Raw genomic sequence first — 18,336 nt, forward strand, 5'->3', positions numbered from 1 at the left:
ATGAAGGCCCAGGCTACACCCCACTCCTCCTGGAGCAGGATCCTGCCCCAGCCCCCTGCTGTAGGACTCCAGCCCCGGAGAGGAGCTGCACAAACCCCAGCTCGTCTCCACTTCTTCAACTACACATTCAAAAAGGGCTGGGGCAAGGGGCAGCCGGACCTATTGAGCCTCTGCCTGGGGATCGCCCCAGCCCTTCAAGGCCGGAGGCTGCCAGTGGGAGAGGAAGGGGGAGCCCCCGCCCCACCCCAGCTCACTCCCCTCAGGCCTGGGCAGGGTGGAGCTGTGGTCGGATCCGAGCACAGAGCAATTCTTCCGCTGCAGCGACCTGCTGGCCGACAGCCTCTGCTGGGGCGGGTGCTGACCTGTTGTGGCGGCCTTGCCGGGACCTCGTGGCTAAGAACCGCTGCTCTGAGCAAACCCAGGAATGCTCTACGAGGCACCTTGCTTGGTTGAGCGGGAAGCGGGCAGGCCCTGGTGCACATGAAACGCTTGTGTTCCAATATAAAAAGGCCCCGAGTTTGGCTGCAGCCAGGTTTGACGGCTCCAGCTCACTGAAAAGAAATCTTTGTCTCCCCCACACACAGCTCCTCTTTGTTGAATGGCTCAGGGTTGGGAATGGCACTTTGAGAGAGGAAGAAACCTCGCCCCAGGAAGCAGAGGTGGGGCCCTCAAGAGCAAAGCTTTGGCTGAGGAGCAGGCCCCTTCCAGATCTCGGGGCACCAGGCCACGGCTCCAGTCCGGAGACCCACACGAGGGTGCCAAACCCTCCCCGCCGCCCCTCCATGCTGTGCTGCCATTCAGGATGGGTGCCAGCCTGGCTGTTTCCAAATGGGTTTTATTGAAAGGTGCCGGTAACACGGGCAGCACAAAGTAACAGGAAGAAACAAAAATCACATGTACAATCATCTTAAAACCAACAGCGCCCAGCAGACAGGCTCCCCAACCCCCCGGGCCCCGGCTTGGCGGCTCGGCCCGAGGCTGCTGCTACTAACTCCCCCCACCCCCCCACGGTAAAAAAAGAAAAAAAAGAAACCAAAAATAAAAAAGGGATACGAGGGCTGAAGACCCGGCGGAGAAGGCAGGGACGAGGCCTCCTCTGTCCTGGGGTTTAGGAGGCGTGCTGCGCCGTGGAGAAACAGAGCTTCAGCGTGTAGGGATACGGCCCGTCTGTGGGAGAACAGACCATGCAATGGGTTACCGAGCGCTCCTGCCTTCCCCGCCCACCTCGCCCAGTGCTCCCGGGGAGTCCCAAGACCCCAACCCACAGCTGCCGGGAGTGTCGCTACGTCAACCGACCCCAAAAGCAATTTCCAAATCGCAATGACGGCCGAGAGAGAGAGTCTCTGAGGGATGATTTCAAGTGAGCTGGGACCACCCCAACTGCTACAAAAACACACCAGGTGAGAAACAGTCACGTGGCATAAAGAGTTTCCCTGCTCCATGCTCGACTGGCTGGGAATAAGTGGGAATACAGGACATTTCTTTTTTTTAAGTCCTGTATTCCCACCTATATATATATATATATATATATATATATATATATATATATATTTTTTTATTGATATAAACAAGTGGGAATACAGAATGTGTATAAAAAAAATAGGTGGGAATACAGGACACGTGCATCTGAACTGTTTAAAAACTCGATACGATGGATGATACTGAAAGTATCGTGAAGCCCCCTTACAAATTTACAGTGCATCAACACCCTGAATACAGCACCCAGCTCCGCTCCCTGCATCTCCAAAAGGATCAAGAATTAGAGAGGGCAACAAGAGTGATCAGGAGGGTGGGGGAGAGGCTAATGAGGCCAGGCCTTTTCAATTTAAAGAGACTCCTGAGGGGGCACGGGAAGAGGGTTTACAAAAGGGATGGGGAAGAGAAAGTCAGCAGGGATTTATTCTTTGCTGCCTTTCACCAGATGAGAACGAGAGGTCACAGCATGAAAGGAATAGGCCGGCAGTTTAAAATGAACCCCAGGACACTCATTTCCCGGCAGCGTGGGATGAAAGGGGGGAGCTTGGGGGCACCAGACATGGGAGAAGCTGAGTTTAGCCACATTCAAAAGGGATCGGTGCTGTTTTTGGAGGCAAGGGGCATCAGAAGCTATTGAGCACGGGACTGCGGGGCACGGCCTCCGAATCAGAATGTCCTGGACCTTTAATTGCTCCAAGGGAGAGAGGAACGGGGGAAAACCCTACTCAGTCACTCTCCCTTCCAGCTCCACTCTCTGCTGCTGCGTGACACAGGAGACCTGACCCGTCCACGGCATCTCTTACGTCCTTAACACAAAAGCACGGAGGACCTGGACCTGTCTCACCCGTGAGGATGGATTCTCAGGGTCTTAGAAATCACTACGCGGTAGCACCTGCACCTAGGTAGCCTCTACTGGTAAACATTCCCTGATGGCAGCTATCCCACTATGCCACGCGTGTAGGCAGGAGGACCCGCGGTGGCCTGTCTTGCGTTTCTCCAAAGATAAAGCCCCCCCCGGGAGTCAACCGGTAACCCTCCAAGAGCATCAAAATGCTCCTTTTTCCCTATTCTACTCCAGCAACACGCGCCCCCAGGGAAGGGGGGTGTCACCATCCTACGTAGCCGGTCTGCAGGTGAAGGTGACCAGACAGAACTAGAAGCCAACACAGTAAGTCACAGCCCGCCCCCTCCTGTGCCCTCAGCACATCCAGCTCAAAGCTGAACCCGGTGTGGGACAGCAGCATGAATCTCTGGACAGACTCCTGCAGAAATCAGCATTATCCACGTTAACTTGCCAGGGTTTAACCATACAGTACATGGCTAGCCCCTGGTTTGGAGAAGAGGTGGCGAGTGCCCCCCCCAACCTCCCCACCAAGAGCAGCTTACTTGGATTCTTCATCTGGTAATGGTTGAGGAAGCCCAGGGTCTCCAGCGCATCGCTCTTCGAGTCCCACTCCAGCAGGCCGGAGGAGCTCCTCTCACCTGGGGGCACAGGGGGGGCACTTGCTACTGCAAGTGGACATGGGGGTAGGGCAAGGCTAGACGGGGAACCCGCGCTGTGGCCCCCCCCGGCCAGGACTGCTGGTGCCGACACTTGAGGCCTCCCACCCCCATCCAGCCACATTGGCTGGGGGGGAACAGGGGGGGCAAGGACCAGCTGCCCCGAAGGCCAGAGAAGCTGCAAACACCCTTTCCCTCTCCAGACCAGCGCTGCAGGGAAGCAGGGGCCTCTGGAGCCAACGCCACACACGGCCCTTAGGATTCAGCCCCATTTGCAGTGACCAAACCCGCCCCATCAGGAGACGATCCAAAGACCCGAGCTCCCAGCTTCCCTCCTGGCCCCCTGGGGACCCACGGCCTCCCCACTCCCCAGCAGGCCCCGGCCCTGGCACGAAGGGCCGACTTACTTTTCCCTGAAAACACCTTAATGGACGATGGCCTCTTCACACCCAGCTCGTCACAGATCTGGGGGGAAAGGGAGTCCCAACACTGAGCTACTGCTCTGGAAAGACACACGACCCCCCCCTTCTCTTCCCCTGAATGCTTATTATGTTTGATTCACTTTCCAAGCTGCCCTCTAAATCCTCCCGCTCCCCATTACCTGCACAGAGCACTCCAGCTGTTCCCAGCTAAGTGCCTGGACCCACTCCAGGCTGCCTTCGCAAACAGAGCATTCCCATGGGAACAGGGAGTTCTCCCACCCCTGCAAGCCTGGAGGACGCTAACACTTGTGCAACGTGCAGGGGAAGTGGGTGCCAGGGCCCCGTGCCCACAGCACAGGATTCCCTGGGCACACCAAAGGGGGCAGACAGCCCAGCTCCACTTCGGAGGTGTTCCAGGCTAAGCTGCAGCCTCCAGTGGCCAGAGGCATGGGATAGGACGTGGAAAAAAACAACCCCCACCTCGCATGCCAGCCACCAGGCTATGATCTCAGCAGAGCCCTGACATCCCATGGGGTTCGGGGCTCACCCCCTGCAAAGATGGGGGCTGCAGAGCCACACAGGCCCTTGAAGGGCTCCAGCTGCCCTTGCAGCCCAGATACGAGACACCCTCCAGGGTCTGGTAGCACCTGGAGGCACCGGGCAAAGCAGTCCAGGGCAGGCAGCCCCTCACCTCATAGAAGTTATCCTCTGTCACCTCCAGCGGCGCATTAAAGAAGTGCAGCACGTTGCTGGGGTGCTGGATGCGGTTCTTAGCTGCCTGCTCTGGAGTTGAGAAGCGATTGTTGCGGGAGCCGCTGAAGTCCTTGTAGCTGCAGGAACCGTCCTCCAGGCCGTAGGACTGGCCGGGCATGATGGCCTGCTGCTTCGACACGCTGCAGGGATTGGGGTGGGGGTGAGGGGGTCTGTTGCCCTCCAAAGCCAGCTGGCCAAGGGCTGCCAGGACCCTCCAGGCTGAGGGGAACAGGGAGGGAGGAGATACCCACCACACGTTCAGCTTCTGCCCGAACATGAAGTTGTTGTTGAGGTGGGTGATGGCACGATCCACCGCGTAGCCATCCGCCATCTCTACCATGGCAGCACCGGGCTTGCTTTTCATGAATTTAACCTAGGAGACAGAGCACAACCCGATAAGCTCCAAACGGGGCGGGGGGGAACCCAGGAGATCTCCGGGGCTTTCCCTTCTTTCAGGGGGGGGCTTCAAGCTGCACTGCTTTGACTTGGCCAGGTTCCTGCCTGTTCCTAAGCTGCTATTTTGCCACCGCATAAAAATACCAAGGTCATAGAAATCACAGAGCAGCGGGGCTGGAAGGGACTCGCAGAGGTCACAGCGAGTCCAACCCCTGCCTGAGGCAGGATCAGCCCTGTCCACATCAGCCCAGATGAACCTAAAAATCGAACCTCTGAGCAACATGACCGTCAGCCCTGACACTGCAGCCAAACCTGCCCCAGGGAAAGCAGGGGGGAAATCACAGTAGGCAATGTCCCACCGCTGTAAATGTTAATGTATGCTCAAGAGATCTGGGGCAGAGGCTGTGCCTCACCCCTCAATACAGAGGAAGGCAAACCACTCCCCACCACCTCCCTCCCAAGCACACACCAGTTGGACCAGGGGGTAACAACTCCACATATGGCATCTGTCTGACCCTGGCAAGAGCCTCCAGCCAAAAAACCTCCAAGTCCGAGTCCCAGTCCCAGCAGGAGCATTGGCACAGTCCAATTCCCATCCCCAGCCTGGAGTGCAGCCAATGGCCAGTGCCCCTGGGGGAGGCTTAAAAACAGACGTGGGAGAGGGGGACCAGCAAAACCCAGAAGCCTGGGAAATCCCTGTACTAGGCTTAAAAAAATCCACTCTGACATGTAGCAGGAATGGGGGGGGATCCCCACGGACCCACAAGTTTCTTCCAACCCCCAAGCAGCAGCTGGGGACAGCATAGCCAGGTGCCCGCCGCAAACAAATCATTGCTTTTACCTTCTCCACGTTCCCGTACAGGCAGAAGATGTTGAAGACGCGGTCACAATTCATTTTGGACTGGTCCAAGCCGTACACCATGAGCACGGGGCTGTCAGCGTGTGGGCCATACTCCGGGGGCGGGGGTGGGGGCGGGGGATGGCCGTACTGGGGGCCGTAGCGGCTGGGCCCCCGGCGGTGCCCGCCCACGGGGGGGCCCATCCTTCTCCCCTCGTAGTGAGGCGGAGGTGGGCCATAGCCCTCGTCATGGTAGTGGCCGTGATACCCGCCATGGGGTCCTCCTACAAATAGGAGAGGGGGGGGTGAGCGAAGACAAAGAGGGCCTCAACCCCCCCCGGGTCCCCCCACACCCAGACCCTTACCATATTCCGCCGGGTGGTCTCCGAGGAGAGGGGGCTGCCTCTGGCGCTTGTTGGGGTTTCCTCCGGGGTCACCTGTGGGGAGAACCGTGGGTTAGGGGGGCCTGCCAGGAGGAAGCTGGACCTCAGCAGGCTGCCCCGGGGTTTACCTGAGTCCTTGCAGTGCTAGCTTCTTCTAACCGTGAGCTAAGCCTGGCTGCCTACGAGGCGCTCGTTAGCTGTGAGCAAAGGCAACCAAACTGCCTCCGCTTCCCACACCCTGCGGGAGCCAGCACCAGAGGCCTCCGGCACGAAGGGCAGTTCTCCTCGCACTGGATCACCCCCACTCCCCCCGATCTGCCCCAGGTGTTGCCCAGTGCTCACAGGGAGCCCACACAGACCCCCAGCCCCGACTCCAGCAGGCCGGGCTGGTCCAGCCGAGGGTTAGTCCACCACTGCGCTGCCCTCCGTTAGAGCCTGCCACCACGCACTTGCAATTAAGGCCTCCCGCCCACCCCGCATCTCGGCCCAGGCGGTCAGACTAATGGCACCTTAATCGGGGGCAGAGGAAGCTGCTAGGAGGATGCTTAAAAGGAGATTTCCACCCCAGCCGCACCCCCCCCAAAGGTCGGCTTTTATACCGATAAAAGAGCGCCCAGTTGATTTGGTGGCTGAAAAAAGATCAGTGCCCGGAGCGCGCCTGCTTCCAAGACGCGGCTACGGTTTGACACAGCAATGAAAAAAACAAACAAAAAAAAGAAACAAAATAAAAACCAATGGCAGTACCTCTTCCCCACCCAAAACAGAGAAGGGAGCAAGTGAGGAACAGGTAACACAGGCATGGCAGAAAAGCAACAGCAGTCATCAGTTAAAACAGGCGAACCGTGGAGCCGTACAACCTCGCTTCTAAACGCCCGGGTTTCGTACAGGTTTTTATTGGGTACAAAGAGTGAAAAGGGCTACTTACAGTGGGAGCACACAGTACAATGTCCTGTGCCACACAAAAACTCTGCCTTTCTCTTACCATTGAACGCTGCAACAGTTAGCACAGATCTCATAGATGGCGTCCCATCAAAATACACTGCGGCCCTGCATCACATGGTGTCAGAGTCATAAATACAAGTCAAAAGGCACAAAACTGCTACAATTCTTTTCTTTTTTTTTTGTTTTTTTTGCTTTTTTGGCACTTTTTTTTTTTGGCTTTTTGGTTTTTTTTGGCTTTGAAAAACAGTAAAATCTTTCAAAAGGCTCACAGATGTTTTGTCCTCAGAAGGGATCAAGAGAGAGAGGACGTGAAGGTGTATAAATGAGAGTGTTCCTTCCATGTCTCAGACGCCTGAGTTTTGTGTGGTGCTTCTGGCTCAGTGTTGTTTTCCCATGTGCGTGTCTCCTCTGTAAATGCAAATGTGTCTCGGGGCGAACGCCCCAACGCCCCACACAGCGCGCCCCACGGCCCCAGCCTCCCAAGGGGCTGGGCGCCTTCGGGGCTGGTTGGGTTTGGTCTCCGCTTGGTGCTGGTATGTTGGCAGTTGAGGACTGCAGGAAAAAAAGCCACACGTAACCAAAAATAAAAAGAATACGAGAACTGCTCTCTCCCAAACGCAAGCGTGTTGAGAGACGGAGAGCAATGCTAGGTCTCGGAGGGCTGTGAGATCTACTCCAGTCTGCGACAAATAACGCTGATGGGCTTGTGAGACCCCTCTGCTCTGTGTTTCCTAGTTCTGTGTACGGTCTTGGGAGGTTATAATGTCTGCTGTGGCATGCTGCGGCTTGCTTTCTTTCTCTGTCTCTCTCTCTGTCTCTCTCCCTCTGTGCGTGGAGCTGTTTCTTGGAGCGCGGTGTGGTGTTCTTGATGTAATGAGCTCAAAACTCTGCTGCTGTTTCTGGTACGTGAAGGATGCTTGCATGTTTTCTCCCGGCAGAGCTAGTGAGGTTGCTACCCTGTGTGGTGTGAGGAATGTGCAGAGGCAGGTCGCCGGCAGGTCGGGACGTCCACTGGAGTACGGTCCCCCCAGGGTTATGTGCACTGACTGCTCAGAGCTGGGAAAAGCCAGGTTAGGGGCACCCTGCCTCGGGTCAGGGCGGCCGAGGTGCAGCTAAATCAATGCACAGCCCTGCCGCTAGCCCCTGCCGCTCTGCACATCTTCTAGCTGTGTCCCTTGGAGGAGAGATCTGTTCATGTTGCTGTTAGGAGTCATGTAATGCCATTGGTTGCTTCGGCACGTGACCACGGGGCTTCGGCTTTTAAACGGGGGGTGTCCCGCAGGTCCCCCCCAACCCACGCTGTCCCGGCCTCTGATACCACGGGGCCGGCCAGGCCGAGGGGAACTGGAAACAGCCCCCTCCCTTTCAGCCCGGATGCCTTCAGCAGGCTCCTTGGGGCCCCGCTAGGCTGCCGCCCAGGGCTCACCACGTGAGCAAGCCCCACAGCCAAACTGATTCAGACCCGGCTTAAAAATCCGGGAAGAGTGAATCGATGCAACTGCATCAGCTGAGGTGGGGCAGGGGGAGCCACGCAAACGGGGACTTCACCTCGGCAGCATTTTTCACCCTCCTGGCACTGTGGGCACCAGCTTTGAGGTGGGTTGAGGGAGGTTTTGCACCAGGCTGAAGCCAATGGCTACCAAAGCCATTTCAGCCATCTGGTATTCCCTTCCCAGAACTAAATTCTCGGTGGCTAATTCAGGGAGGCAGGAAAGCACCTGCCCAGTGCTTCCAAATACCACAGCAATGGCTTTAAACCGATTTTGCCTTGTGCCCCCTCCACGTTCAAGGCAGGTTTGGAATAAACTTGTTAATCCAACCCAATGCTGCAACCAGCTTCCCTTCAGCTGTGTGATGGTTAACAGCAGCTCAAGAAGGGGCTTCGGACTGAGCCAACAGCTGTGACCAGCTGGCCCCCCTCAGACAGAAACCCGGCAGTGGCACTTAGCTGGACACTGCCCTCATCTTGACACGCTTTAAAAGGCACTTGTGCGCCCACCTCCTTCATCGCAAATACCTCCCAGACCCATGCGGCTCCCTGGTGACCCATCGCTCCGTTTTCAAAAGTGCCCTGACCCCACCGTTCTCCCCAGTTTTGGCATCAACCTCTACGAGAATTGGTACAGTTCTGGGGGAGGTGAAACATTAGGGCAATGGCATTATATCACGGAGTCAGGGATCTATGAAGTGCACTCGGCAACTGACAGGCAAAGGTTTGTGTAGAGGTACAAAGCAAGCCAGCCAAGATTACCTTGTCCACTGAGGTTGGGGTTGGTGTAATCCCACGTGTCCTGGTCGTTCTTGAAGACGTTGAGGCGAGTGGGCTGCGGGGACAATCAGCTCCATGGTTAGCCCCACTTGAAAAAGGTCCAGAGCAGGTGTGCTTAGCCCCTAGCCCAGGGACCAAATCTGGCCCACAGAGAATTGGCATGGGGGGGGATGAGCTGGAAAATTTGGCACTGGGGGAGCGGTGCAGCTAGATTGGGTACCCCCAGCAAGATCAGGGCTGGGCCCCAATTCAACCCAACAAAAGAAGAGGGAATGTCTGGGCTGCCTCCCACCCCCTTCCATGTGGCTGGATGAGGCCTGCTGGCAGGATCTGGCCTGTAGAAGACCAGGAACAGCTCATCAGGCCTGTGGGGGAATAGAGACTGAGCAGGGCTGGTCTAGACCAGTTGAGCTGACAAACAGACCTCATGCCCGCCCCAAATGCCACTCCAATCCCCTTCTTCTGCCCCATCTCTGCTCTGCTTTCTGCTCCCCACCATGCACAGGTCAGCCACCCTCCGAAGGCTGGGTGTACAGCACGGCTCGTGTTAAGTCTGGTTTAAATAGGGATTGCGGATTTGTATCCTGCTACCTGGATTAGCTATGCAGGATCCCTCCCGTTCCTACGGGTTCTTTGCTTGGTTGCTTTCCCCAGCACTGTCCCTCTACCCCCATTTTTTCCAATCAATTCCCCTGCTTCACTTCATGCTCCGCGTGGTCTTTTCACAGCATCTGATGACATGAACTCATGCTCACAAGGGCTTGGACTCAATCTTGCTTAACTAGTCTAGGGTGTGCAAGTCTCCCCCACTTTCTGCCTTCCTCTCCCCACCCGAGGAATCCAGGCTGAGCAGGACAAATCAACAAGCTGGCAAAAGTCTGCTCCTTCCTAGTCCCTTTCAGAGAATCTTCCGAGTCTGACCACTGCGACTGCGTCTGCACAAGGTAAAGTACCTACCCGCCTTGGCTCCTGACTGCCACAAGAACCCAGGAGTCCCAGCCATGCCTCTAGCTCTCGCTCCCCATTTGGTTTGACATCCGCATGCGGGTTGCACCGTGCACGTGACAAAGATGACACGGGAGAAACTGAGCTGGGAGAAGCCACGCTACGCTCTCTGTCTAGGTAGCTCCCGAGCTACCCCATACCTTGGAACCACTGCCCTGCCTGGAAGGGGCTGTATTTCCAGCTCGTGCTTACCTTAGCGTATTCGATCTTGAGTGTGCAACACCCCGAGTAAATGTCAGCACCATTGAGAGACGCCTTCGCTCTCTGCGCGCTCTGCACCGAGTCAAACGTTTGGGTCGTTAAGGACGTTCGCTAGAGTTTTCGCATGTTTAGAGGCTTTTCTGTGGCAGTACACCCAAAGGGCTCATCTGATCACAGGGGGACTTCACGTATGGAGGCTGCTGCAGCCTTTGCTTCCAAGAGCCGCGTATAACACTTCGGGTGTAGAGTGTTATCTGTATGGCGGCCCCAGGGCTCACTAACTACTAGACTCCTTTTTATCAGTAAAGATAATGATTACAGCAATCATCGTCTGGATGATACTAAAATTATTAGCACTGTTATTATAATCATGCCGATACTAAAAATAAGACCAACGATGCCAATTAATGGTAACAGTGACGTTAATAGCAACGCTAATAATAAAGATAACAACGATGCTAATGCTGATGCCAATAATCAGATGTAGATCCGAAAGGCTCAAAGCAGTTTGCCATTTTCCCAACTCAATAGAAATAAATGACCCTTAATCATAGACCATAAGGGTTGAAAAGGACCTCCGGAGGTCACATCTAGTCCAACCCCCTGCTGACAGTAGGAGCCTCCCCAACTCCATCATCCCAGCCAAGCTTTGTCTACCCGGGTCTTAAAAACCTCCCAGGATGGAGACCCCACCACCGCTCTGGGTAACCCGTTCCAGTGCTTCATCGCCCTCCTAGTGAGAACGTTTTTCCTAATATCCACCTTAACTTCCCTTGCTGCAGCCTGAGCCCATGGCTCCTTGTCCTGGCATCTGCCCCCACTGAGAACAGCCCAGCTCCATCCTCTTTGCAGCCCCCCTGCAGGGAGCTGAAGGCTGCTATTCAATCCCCCTCGGTCTTTTCTCCAGACTAAATCAGCTCAGTCCCCTCAGCCTCTCACCAGTCCTGCCCCCCAGCTCCTCAACCATTTTTGTTGCCCTCCCTCCACTGGACTCTCCCCAACTTGTCCACATCCGTTCTGCAGTGGGGGGCCCACAACTGGACACAGGACTCCAGATGCGGCCTCACCAGTGCCAAACAGAAGTGGTGGGCTTTTGTAGGGTATAAATGGGTCTCAGCTCCCCTACAAAACAGCTCCCCAGTTTCCCACTTGGATTGGATTTATTGGAGCAAGACTGTTTCTAAGAGACTCCCCCACACAGGTCAGCTACCCCCCACCGAGGATCGAGGGAAGAGAAGGGCCGGGCGCTGGAGAGCGCACACAGCCTCCAGCAGGCTGAAGGATATTCCACCATGGCCTGCACCCCGTTCTTCCGGAAGATCACGATCCTCTGCACAGGCCCGCAGGGGTTGCAGATGGTATACAGCACATCCTAGGAGAGCAGAGAGATGGGCGTGAGGAATGCATGAAAGGAACCAAGGGGCTGCCGGGACCGGCGGCTTGGCCTTCCCACTCTGGACAGCTGCTCACATGCCTGACAGGGCATGTTTGAAAGGACAGAGATGACGGAGGTTTCAGAGCGGCAAGAAAGGCAGCCCCTCTGCACAGCCGTGCCCTACCATCATTTCTTGCACACAACACGCAATTTCCCCCAACAGCTACAAACCACAGCATTTTATATGCAAAAAACATGGTACGAGCCACTGACTGGGCACAGACTCAGCTCCTCAGCAGCTGCTGCTCGGTTACCAGGAGGAAAGACTGCCTGACTTTCAAAGGCAAGCTCCGCGTCTTATTCCAGGAAATACCGCCCCCCGCTTCCAAGTCCCATCTCGTTGACCCGAAGGGCGACAGAACCCCCTTACGGTTGCACAGATTACGCCGCTTCCTTTGCTAAGCCAGGCTTGCTCGGTACTAGCTGTTCACAATGGGAACATGAAGAGAAGGGCTCTCCATTACAGCCACGAGCCCCCTCGCTGACAGAGGCAAGCGGAGCGACGCGTTCGACGTCGGCAGAGCCAGACTGGGGCAGACCAACGGTCCACCTAGCTCGGGGTCTCCGACGGGGGCAGGCCGAGTACTCGCCAGGGAGCAGACAAACAGCGATCCCTCCCGCGTCAGACCCACCAACGGCGGTCGTCAGATCAACACATCTATCCTCCACGAACGTTAGGTCAGCGGTTCTCAGCTAGGGTGCCGTGACACCCCCTTACGCTCCCGTCCCGTTACAGCTCATAACCCTCCCTGATCCACGCACCCCAAACAGGTGCGCAGCACCGCTCCACCCAGGCACGCGTTTTCAGGGGCAGCGGGGCTAGAGCTGGACTGGGAAGGGCTGCGCTCTCCGGCTCCGCCTGCTTTAGGGTTACTCGAGAGCTCGCTCGCGTACTAACTACAGCCCCTCTCGGCCCGGCACGAGGGGGAGGCCGTTCCCAACCAGGCGGGCGGCAGAAACGCAGGGCCGAGAGCCGCTGCTCTGCTCTGGCCTCGGGATCGACGAGCTCCCGCGGCCGCGAGTCCGACGGGTCGCGCCGCTCACCGTGGTGATGGAGTAGATGGGGTTGAGGATGGTGAAGAGCAGCACGTTGTTGACGCCGCGGGAGTCGTCGGAGTCTCCGGGGCGGGAGATCTTCTGGCTGGTGGAGTAGTTGACGAAGGCGGGGTGCCCGGCGATGTAGATCTGGTTGTCCGCGGCGTAGTTGACGGCGTTGCAGGCGCCGAGGATGTCCTCGAACTCCACCAGGGCCTGGCGCTTCTTCGGCATCACCACCACGTAGCTGGGGGAGGGAGCCGGGCTCGCATCACGGGGCCGGCCGGACCCCCCCACCCCCCCGGCTCGAGCCCCGCTCACCTGATGGGGCCGAACTCCTGCAGCGCTTCCACCAGGTCGGCCTCCACCACGCCGTCGATCAGCCCGCGGATGTGGACCACGGGAGACGCGGGGGTCTTGTGCGGGTCGTCGTAGTTCTCCTGCGCGGCGGCGGCGGGAGCGCGTGGTCAGCGGGGGGTCCTGCCCCTCCCCCCCGCCCCGCCCCCGCTTAACCCGGACTGCGGGCTCCCCCCCGCCCCCCGGGCCCCGCCTCACCCCTCCGGCCGCGCCGGGGCCGCCCGCGCCGCCCCCCCCGGGCCCTCCGCCGCCCGGGCCGTGCTGCGCCTCCGCGTTCTCCGTCTTCTGGCGCTTCGGGGCGCGGCCGCCTTCACCGCCGTAGTAGCGGCCCGAGCCCCCCCCGCCGCCGCCCCCCGCCGCCATCTTGCCCATGTCGCCGCCGCCGCGGCCGCCGCTGCCCTCCGCGCTCTGCGGGCCCCGCCACCGCCGCCGCGACATGGCGCCCGAATGCGCGCCCGCCGCCGCCGCCCCGCCCCTATTGGGCCGCCCCCACGCCACTCACCCGGCCCCTCGAAGCCCATTCGCCGGCAGCTCCCGGCGCCCCGCCCTCGCCCGCGGTTGGCTGGCGCCGCTCTCCGCGGCCCGCGGGGATTGGCCGTCCGGTTTGCCGCTCCGACGCGCCACCGCCCCGCATTGGCTGCGCGCCGCGGCCGATAGCCCGCCCACCGCGGTGATAGGCCGGAACGGTTGCCCGTTCCGGGGGTGACCCGCCCATCTTCATGGCCGGGTAAAAGAAAGGGGAGGAAGGTGGGGGGGGAGGAACGACTCCGCCTTTCTCCTCCCCGCGAGCCGTTAGTTCCCAGAAAGCCGTTCGGCCGCGTGCGGGGAGCGATTGGCTGAGCGCAGCTTTCACTCCAGAGCGCTTCACGCTGATTGGCTCCTCTCCCCGCCGATCAATTTCCTCTCCGCGGAGAACCCGGGCGGCCACCCTCGGGCTGAGCCCATTGGATCCCCCTCCTGCCTGTCAGCCTCTCGCCCCGCCCTCCTCCCCGTTTTGAGCTCTGATTGGACCGCGGCCTCAATGACCCGCTCCTTATTGGCTGGCCCGGCTCACGCTGCTCTGACCCGCCCCCACCCGGCTGCCTGGTGGGAAGCCATTTTGCTGGGCCGGGCCCTCGTGGGTGCGAGGAGTGTGCAGCCGGGCCCTGGGCTCGCCACGTGGGGGCGGGCTCCAAACGGGGGTCAAAGGTCAAAAGACATGTGCACACCCCACCCCCCCCCCCGCGCACGCAGGACAGTGACCACCAGCAGCCGGGCTCGGGTCCCACGTGTTGTTCGAGACAGAAACGTACAGCGCCGCCGCCCCGCCCCCGCGGGGTGTGGGGAGGGGGAGGGGCGGGCGCAGCTCGGGACAGGAAGTGGCCGGCGTACCTGCCGCTGCGGTTCAACGGACTTCCGGCCGGACGCGGGCGGGGGGAGGGGACCCAGGCTGCCTTGCGGCGAGGCTCCGGCCAACTCGTGCCCCCCCCCCCCCGCCCCCCCCCAGTCCTGCGGCTCGGCCGCGTCCGCCGTCCTTCCTGCCCGGCTCAGCCCCAGTCCGAGCCCCCCTCGCGGGCCGGCGGGGCGAGGCCGGGGGGCTCGTGCTGCTCCGCGGGCAGCTCCTCCAGGGCGCCGAAGAGCGGGCTCTGGGGAGACGGGAGGCCGCGCTAAGAGTGCTGACCCGCGGCCCCTGCCTCAGTTTCCCCTCCTGCAGGCCGCGAGCGCTCGGCGGCGCCGCGGCCCTCGTCCGACGGGGGAAACTGAGGCACGGAGCCGCCGGGGGCCCTGCGTGCTCCTGCCCCTTCCCCCCCGGGCGGGGCCTACCTGCGCGCGGCGCTGGCCGGGGTGGATGGTGCGCCGGCGCTGCCACTGCTGGATGGAGCACTGGGCCTCGGCGCTGAGCTGCCGCGCGGTGCCGGCGGGGGGGGTGTGCGCGACGTGGTACAGGGCCCCGAACCACGTGGTCAGGTAGTAGCCGTCTGCGGGGGAGGGGGGCGGAGACCGGGGGTAAAAGCCCTAGCGCTGCTGCCCGGCCGCGCCCCAGCGGGGGCACGTCCAAGAGGGTCGGGGGGGGGGGGGGGGTCTCACCTTCTCCCTGGAGCAGGCTGGGGTCCAGCAGCTCCATCATGTACTCGACGTCCAGCTGCACGGCGATGATGTCACAGCGCAGCAGGACGTAGGTCAGCACCGGCAGGAAGTCATCAGCTCCGTGGGGCTCTGCGGATGGAGGGGGCTTAAGAGGGGGGGCTCGTACTGCCTCGCCCGTGACATCATACCTCCCACTGCAGCACGCTGACACCCCGCCCCCCCCCCAGTGACATCACATCCCTCAGGTCACCCGACTACCTCCCCCGTGATGTCATGCTGCTCCCCCGTGACATCATACGGCCAAGTCACAGAGGCCCGTGAGGCGTGAGATGGCAGGAGATTGGGGGGCAGGGAATCAGGGTGGGGGAACGTCTATCCGGGGTACCACACCACCGGTCGGGGGGTGGGGGTCCTGGGGTACCGGGCGCCCTTACCAGCAGCGCTGGCGCCCTGCTCCATGGCGGCGTAGATGAGGCGGCAGGCCTCGAGCAGGAGGGCGGCCTTGGCCCGGGGCGAGTAGGCGCGGTGCATGCGGGCCAGGCGGGCCCGGATGCGGCCCAGGGCGGCGCTGCTGGGCACGGGGGTGCTGGCGCCCAGCTCGCCCGGGCCGAGGCCCCGCAGCCGCTCCTGGTTGCGCCGCAGCCGCGCCAGGCTCCCGTCCTGCTCGTGCAGCTCCTCCAGGCGCGCGTACAGCGCCGAGCACACCGGCTTCAGCAGGTATTTGTGCAGCGCCGACTCCACCACCGCGCCTGCGGGCGGGGGGCAGGGTGAGGGGGGCACGGCTCCAGCTGGGGCAGAGCAGGGGGCGTTGGGGGCCCCGTCCCCTGGCTCTGGGGGGGGCGGCGGCTGGCGGCTCGGAGCAGGGCGGGCCGAGGGCTCCGTCACCTCCACGTGTCTGTGGTTCTGCGTGCAGCACCTAGCGCTGACCACGGCCCCTGGGAGGATGCTGCAGCAGCCGTGGCGGGGGAGCTGGGCGGCGCGGGAGGGACCGCAGCTTCTCTTCCCAGGGTTATTTATAACCCGCCCCGGGCAGGGGCAGGCTGGGTCCCAGGCTGGGGGAGGGGGGCAGGCTGGGCCCCAGGCCCCTGCACTGCCCCGGGGTGGGGGCACTTGGGAGGGGGGTGCATACAAAAGTGGGGGCAGCTCCCTCCTGATGGCAGCTCTGCGCCCCCCCCCGCCAGGCCCAGCTCAGAGCTCCCCCTCCCCAACACCCCCGCTAGGGCATAGCCTGTACCCCCCCCCCAAACCCTCCATGCCCTTTGACCCCCCGCTACCCCAGCCCCCCTTCCTCCTACCCCCAGCCAGCCCCGGCGCAGCGCCGTACCCACGTCCAGGTCGGGGGGGTCCCCCTCGGCGGGGTCCAGCAGCTCGGAGCTGGCGCACAGGTAGTCCCGCAGCCCGGCCAGCTCCTGGCGCACCCCGTGCAGCAGCGCGGTGCTGGAGGGGGGCGGGGGGCCGCCGGCCTGCAGGCGCCCCATGAAATTGCGGGCCAGGCCCCCCACGTAGGAGCCCGGCTCCCGCAGCAGCTCCAGCACCCGGCGCGCCAGGCGCCGCTCGGGGAAGAGCAGCCCGCCCAGGGCCCCCCCCACGGCCGACAGCCGGTTTAGCACGCGCCCCGGCAGCGCCTCCCGCCACGGCGGCCCCTCCTGCGCCCCGGCCTGGCCCTGCGGCCTCGCGGCCTGCTCGGGGCAGGGCGCCGGGAGCAGCGTCGCCGCGTCCTCGGGGCCCTCGATCCACGAGGCCCGGTGCGGAGAGGGTGGCAGGGCGGGCAATGCCGCGTCCTCCTCCTCTTCTTCCTCCTCCTCCTCCTCCTCGTCTTCCTCCAGGGGCACCATGGTGGCGGGGCCGAGGGTCAGCGGCACGGCCTGGGGGGCGCCGGCTGTGCAGGGCCGGCGACCGGGCAAGATGGCAGCTGGGGGCCGGGGCCAAGGCTGTGGCAGCCCGCCCGGCCCTGGGGCAAGGGGGCGGCTGCAGGCACTGGCCTCCCACCCCCTGCTACAGCCGTGGGGCAGGGGCAACACCCCCAGTGTGCCCGCTTGTGTCCCAGGGAGCTCCCCACCCCAGAGGGGAGGGGAGGCATTGGGGCAGGTATCTCCCCTCCCCCACCCTGTCCCCCTCAAAGGGGGGCTTTAAAGCCAGGGCCCCCCGAGTCGAGTCCCAGCAAACTCATCTCAGGCCACATCCCGATTCGAACCCGTGGCGCCCCCAGCCCCCGGCTTACCCCTGCCTGGCTCCAGCGCCTGCTGGGGGGCCTGGGCGGGATGCAGGGTCCTGCGGAGGGTGGTGCGGCGCCAGCCGCGGGTGGCCCTGGGGCCCCCGTGCTCTGCCAGGAAGAGGGGGTTCACCACGTGCAGCGCCCCAGTGCCGGCCCCGGCCCCTGCTCCGGCCCCTGGCTCCATTGCTGGCTCCATCGCCTGCCTGGAGGGCTCCAGGACCCTGCAGAGGGGGGCAGTGAGGGGCAGGACAGGACAGGACGGGGGCTGTTTGATGCCCCCCAAGGGGGTGTGTTGGGGGGGCACTGGGGCTCTGGCCACCTTGGTCTCTGCCCGGCCTTGGGGGCAGCTGGGGGCAGTGGCTGGAACTGGAGCCGGGACTCCCGTGTTCCCTGCCGCGCCACAGGCGCAATTGTCCACCCCAGCAATTGCCCCCCGCCCTGGCACTGGGCCTGGCCCTGTCCTGGGGGCAGCCAGGGTTATCAAGGTGGGGGGAATGCACCCCATTACCCTGCTGCTGCCGCCGCAGGCAGCGCCCAGACCCAGCACCTAGAACCCCCGAGTCGGGGACCGCCGAGCACCTAGAACCGCCCCCACCCTCCTCGAGTGCCTAGGGGCAGGGGGCAGATGGGGTGCTTTTGGCTCCCCACAGGACGAGAACCCAGGTGTCCTAGGTGCCCCCCTGCCCCCGCCTCTCAGAGCTGGAGATGGAGCCCCGGTGGGCCCTGGCTGCCACGCGGGCCCTGCGCTCTAACCACTAGGCATCGCCCCCCAGCTGGGAGGGGAACCCAGTGCCCGGCCCCACCCCCTGCCCGGGACCTGCCCCCACTTACCTCCCTCCTGCCCCAGCCCGGGGTCCCTGGCGCGGCCTCGCCTCGGCCCTTCCCTCCCCTGCCCAGGAGGAGGAAGCAGGTGCGTCATCGACCGCAGGGAAGGGGGGGCAGTGGTTAGAGCACGGCCTGGGCGGCAGGACGCTCAGGTTCCCTCCCCAGGCCAGGGGGTGGGGCCTAGTGGTTAGAGCAGGGAGCCCAGGACTCCTGGGTT

The 18,336-nt window shown here is 61.8% G+C and overlaps 2 protein-coding genes across 4 annotated transcripts; both read right to left on the minus strand.

The window, feature by feature from the left end:
* Positions 1-819: 819 nt before the first annotated feature.
* Positions 820-13,390, minus strand: HNRNPL (heterogeneous nuclear ribonucleoprotein L). Of its 2 annotated transcripts, none has more exons than XM_059718718.1 (13): positions 13,211-13,390; positions 12,977-13,095; positions 12,665-12,902; positions 11,472-11,557; positions 10,177-10,273; positions 8,962-9,034; positions 5,751-5,822; positions 5,389-5,669; positions 4,403-4,524; positions 4,090-4,291; positions 3,384-3,441; positions 2,863-2,985; positions 820-1,167 (listed from the first exon to the last, which is right to left on the minus strand). In XM_059718718.1, exons 1-13 carry the CDS (start codon positions 13,382-13,384, stop codon positions 1,109-1,111), a joined length of 1,704 nt encoding a protein of 567 aa, XP_059574701.1. In that variant the 5' UTR covers positions 13,385-13,390; the 3' UTR covers positions 820-1,108. The 2 variants fall into 2 exon arrangements, with proteins under 2 accessions (XP_059574701.1, XP_059574702.1); XM_059718719.1 differs by having other exon boundaries at positions 2,863-2,958; positions 13,211-13,385.
* A 1,109-nt stretch (positions 13,391-14,499) lies between these two features.
* RINL (Ras and Rab interactor like) lies at positions 14,500-17,656 on the minus strand. Of its 2 annotated transcripts, XM_059718723.1 has the most exons (6): positions 17,301-17,656; positions 16,404-16,958; positions 15,514-15,828; positions 15,080-15,208; positions 14,816-14,970; positions 14,500-14,637 (listed from the first exon to the last, which is right to left on the minus strand). In XM_059718723.1, the coding sequence occupies exons 1-6, from the start codon at positions 17,488-17,490 to the stop codon at positions 14,539-14,541; spliced, it is 1,443 nt and encodes a 480-aa protein (XP_059574706.1). In that variant the 5' UTR covers positions 17,491-17,656; the 3' UTR covers positions 14,500-14,538. The 2 variants fall into 2 exon arrangements, with proteins under 2 accessions (XP_059574706.1, XP_059574705.1); XM_059718722.1 differs by having other exon boundaries at positions 14,550-14,970.
* Positions 17,657-18,336: the final 680 nt, after the last annotated feature.

This window comes from Alligator mississippiensis, chromosome 15 (assembly GCF_030867095.1).
Source record: "Alligator mississippiensis isolate rAllMis1 chromosome 15, rAllMis1, whole genome shotgun sequence".
In the NCBI taxonomy this organism is placed as follows: Eukaryota; Metazoa; Chordata; order Crocodylia; family Alligatoridae; genus Alligator; species Alligator mississippiensis.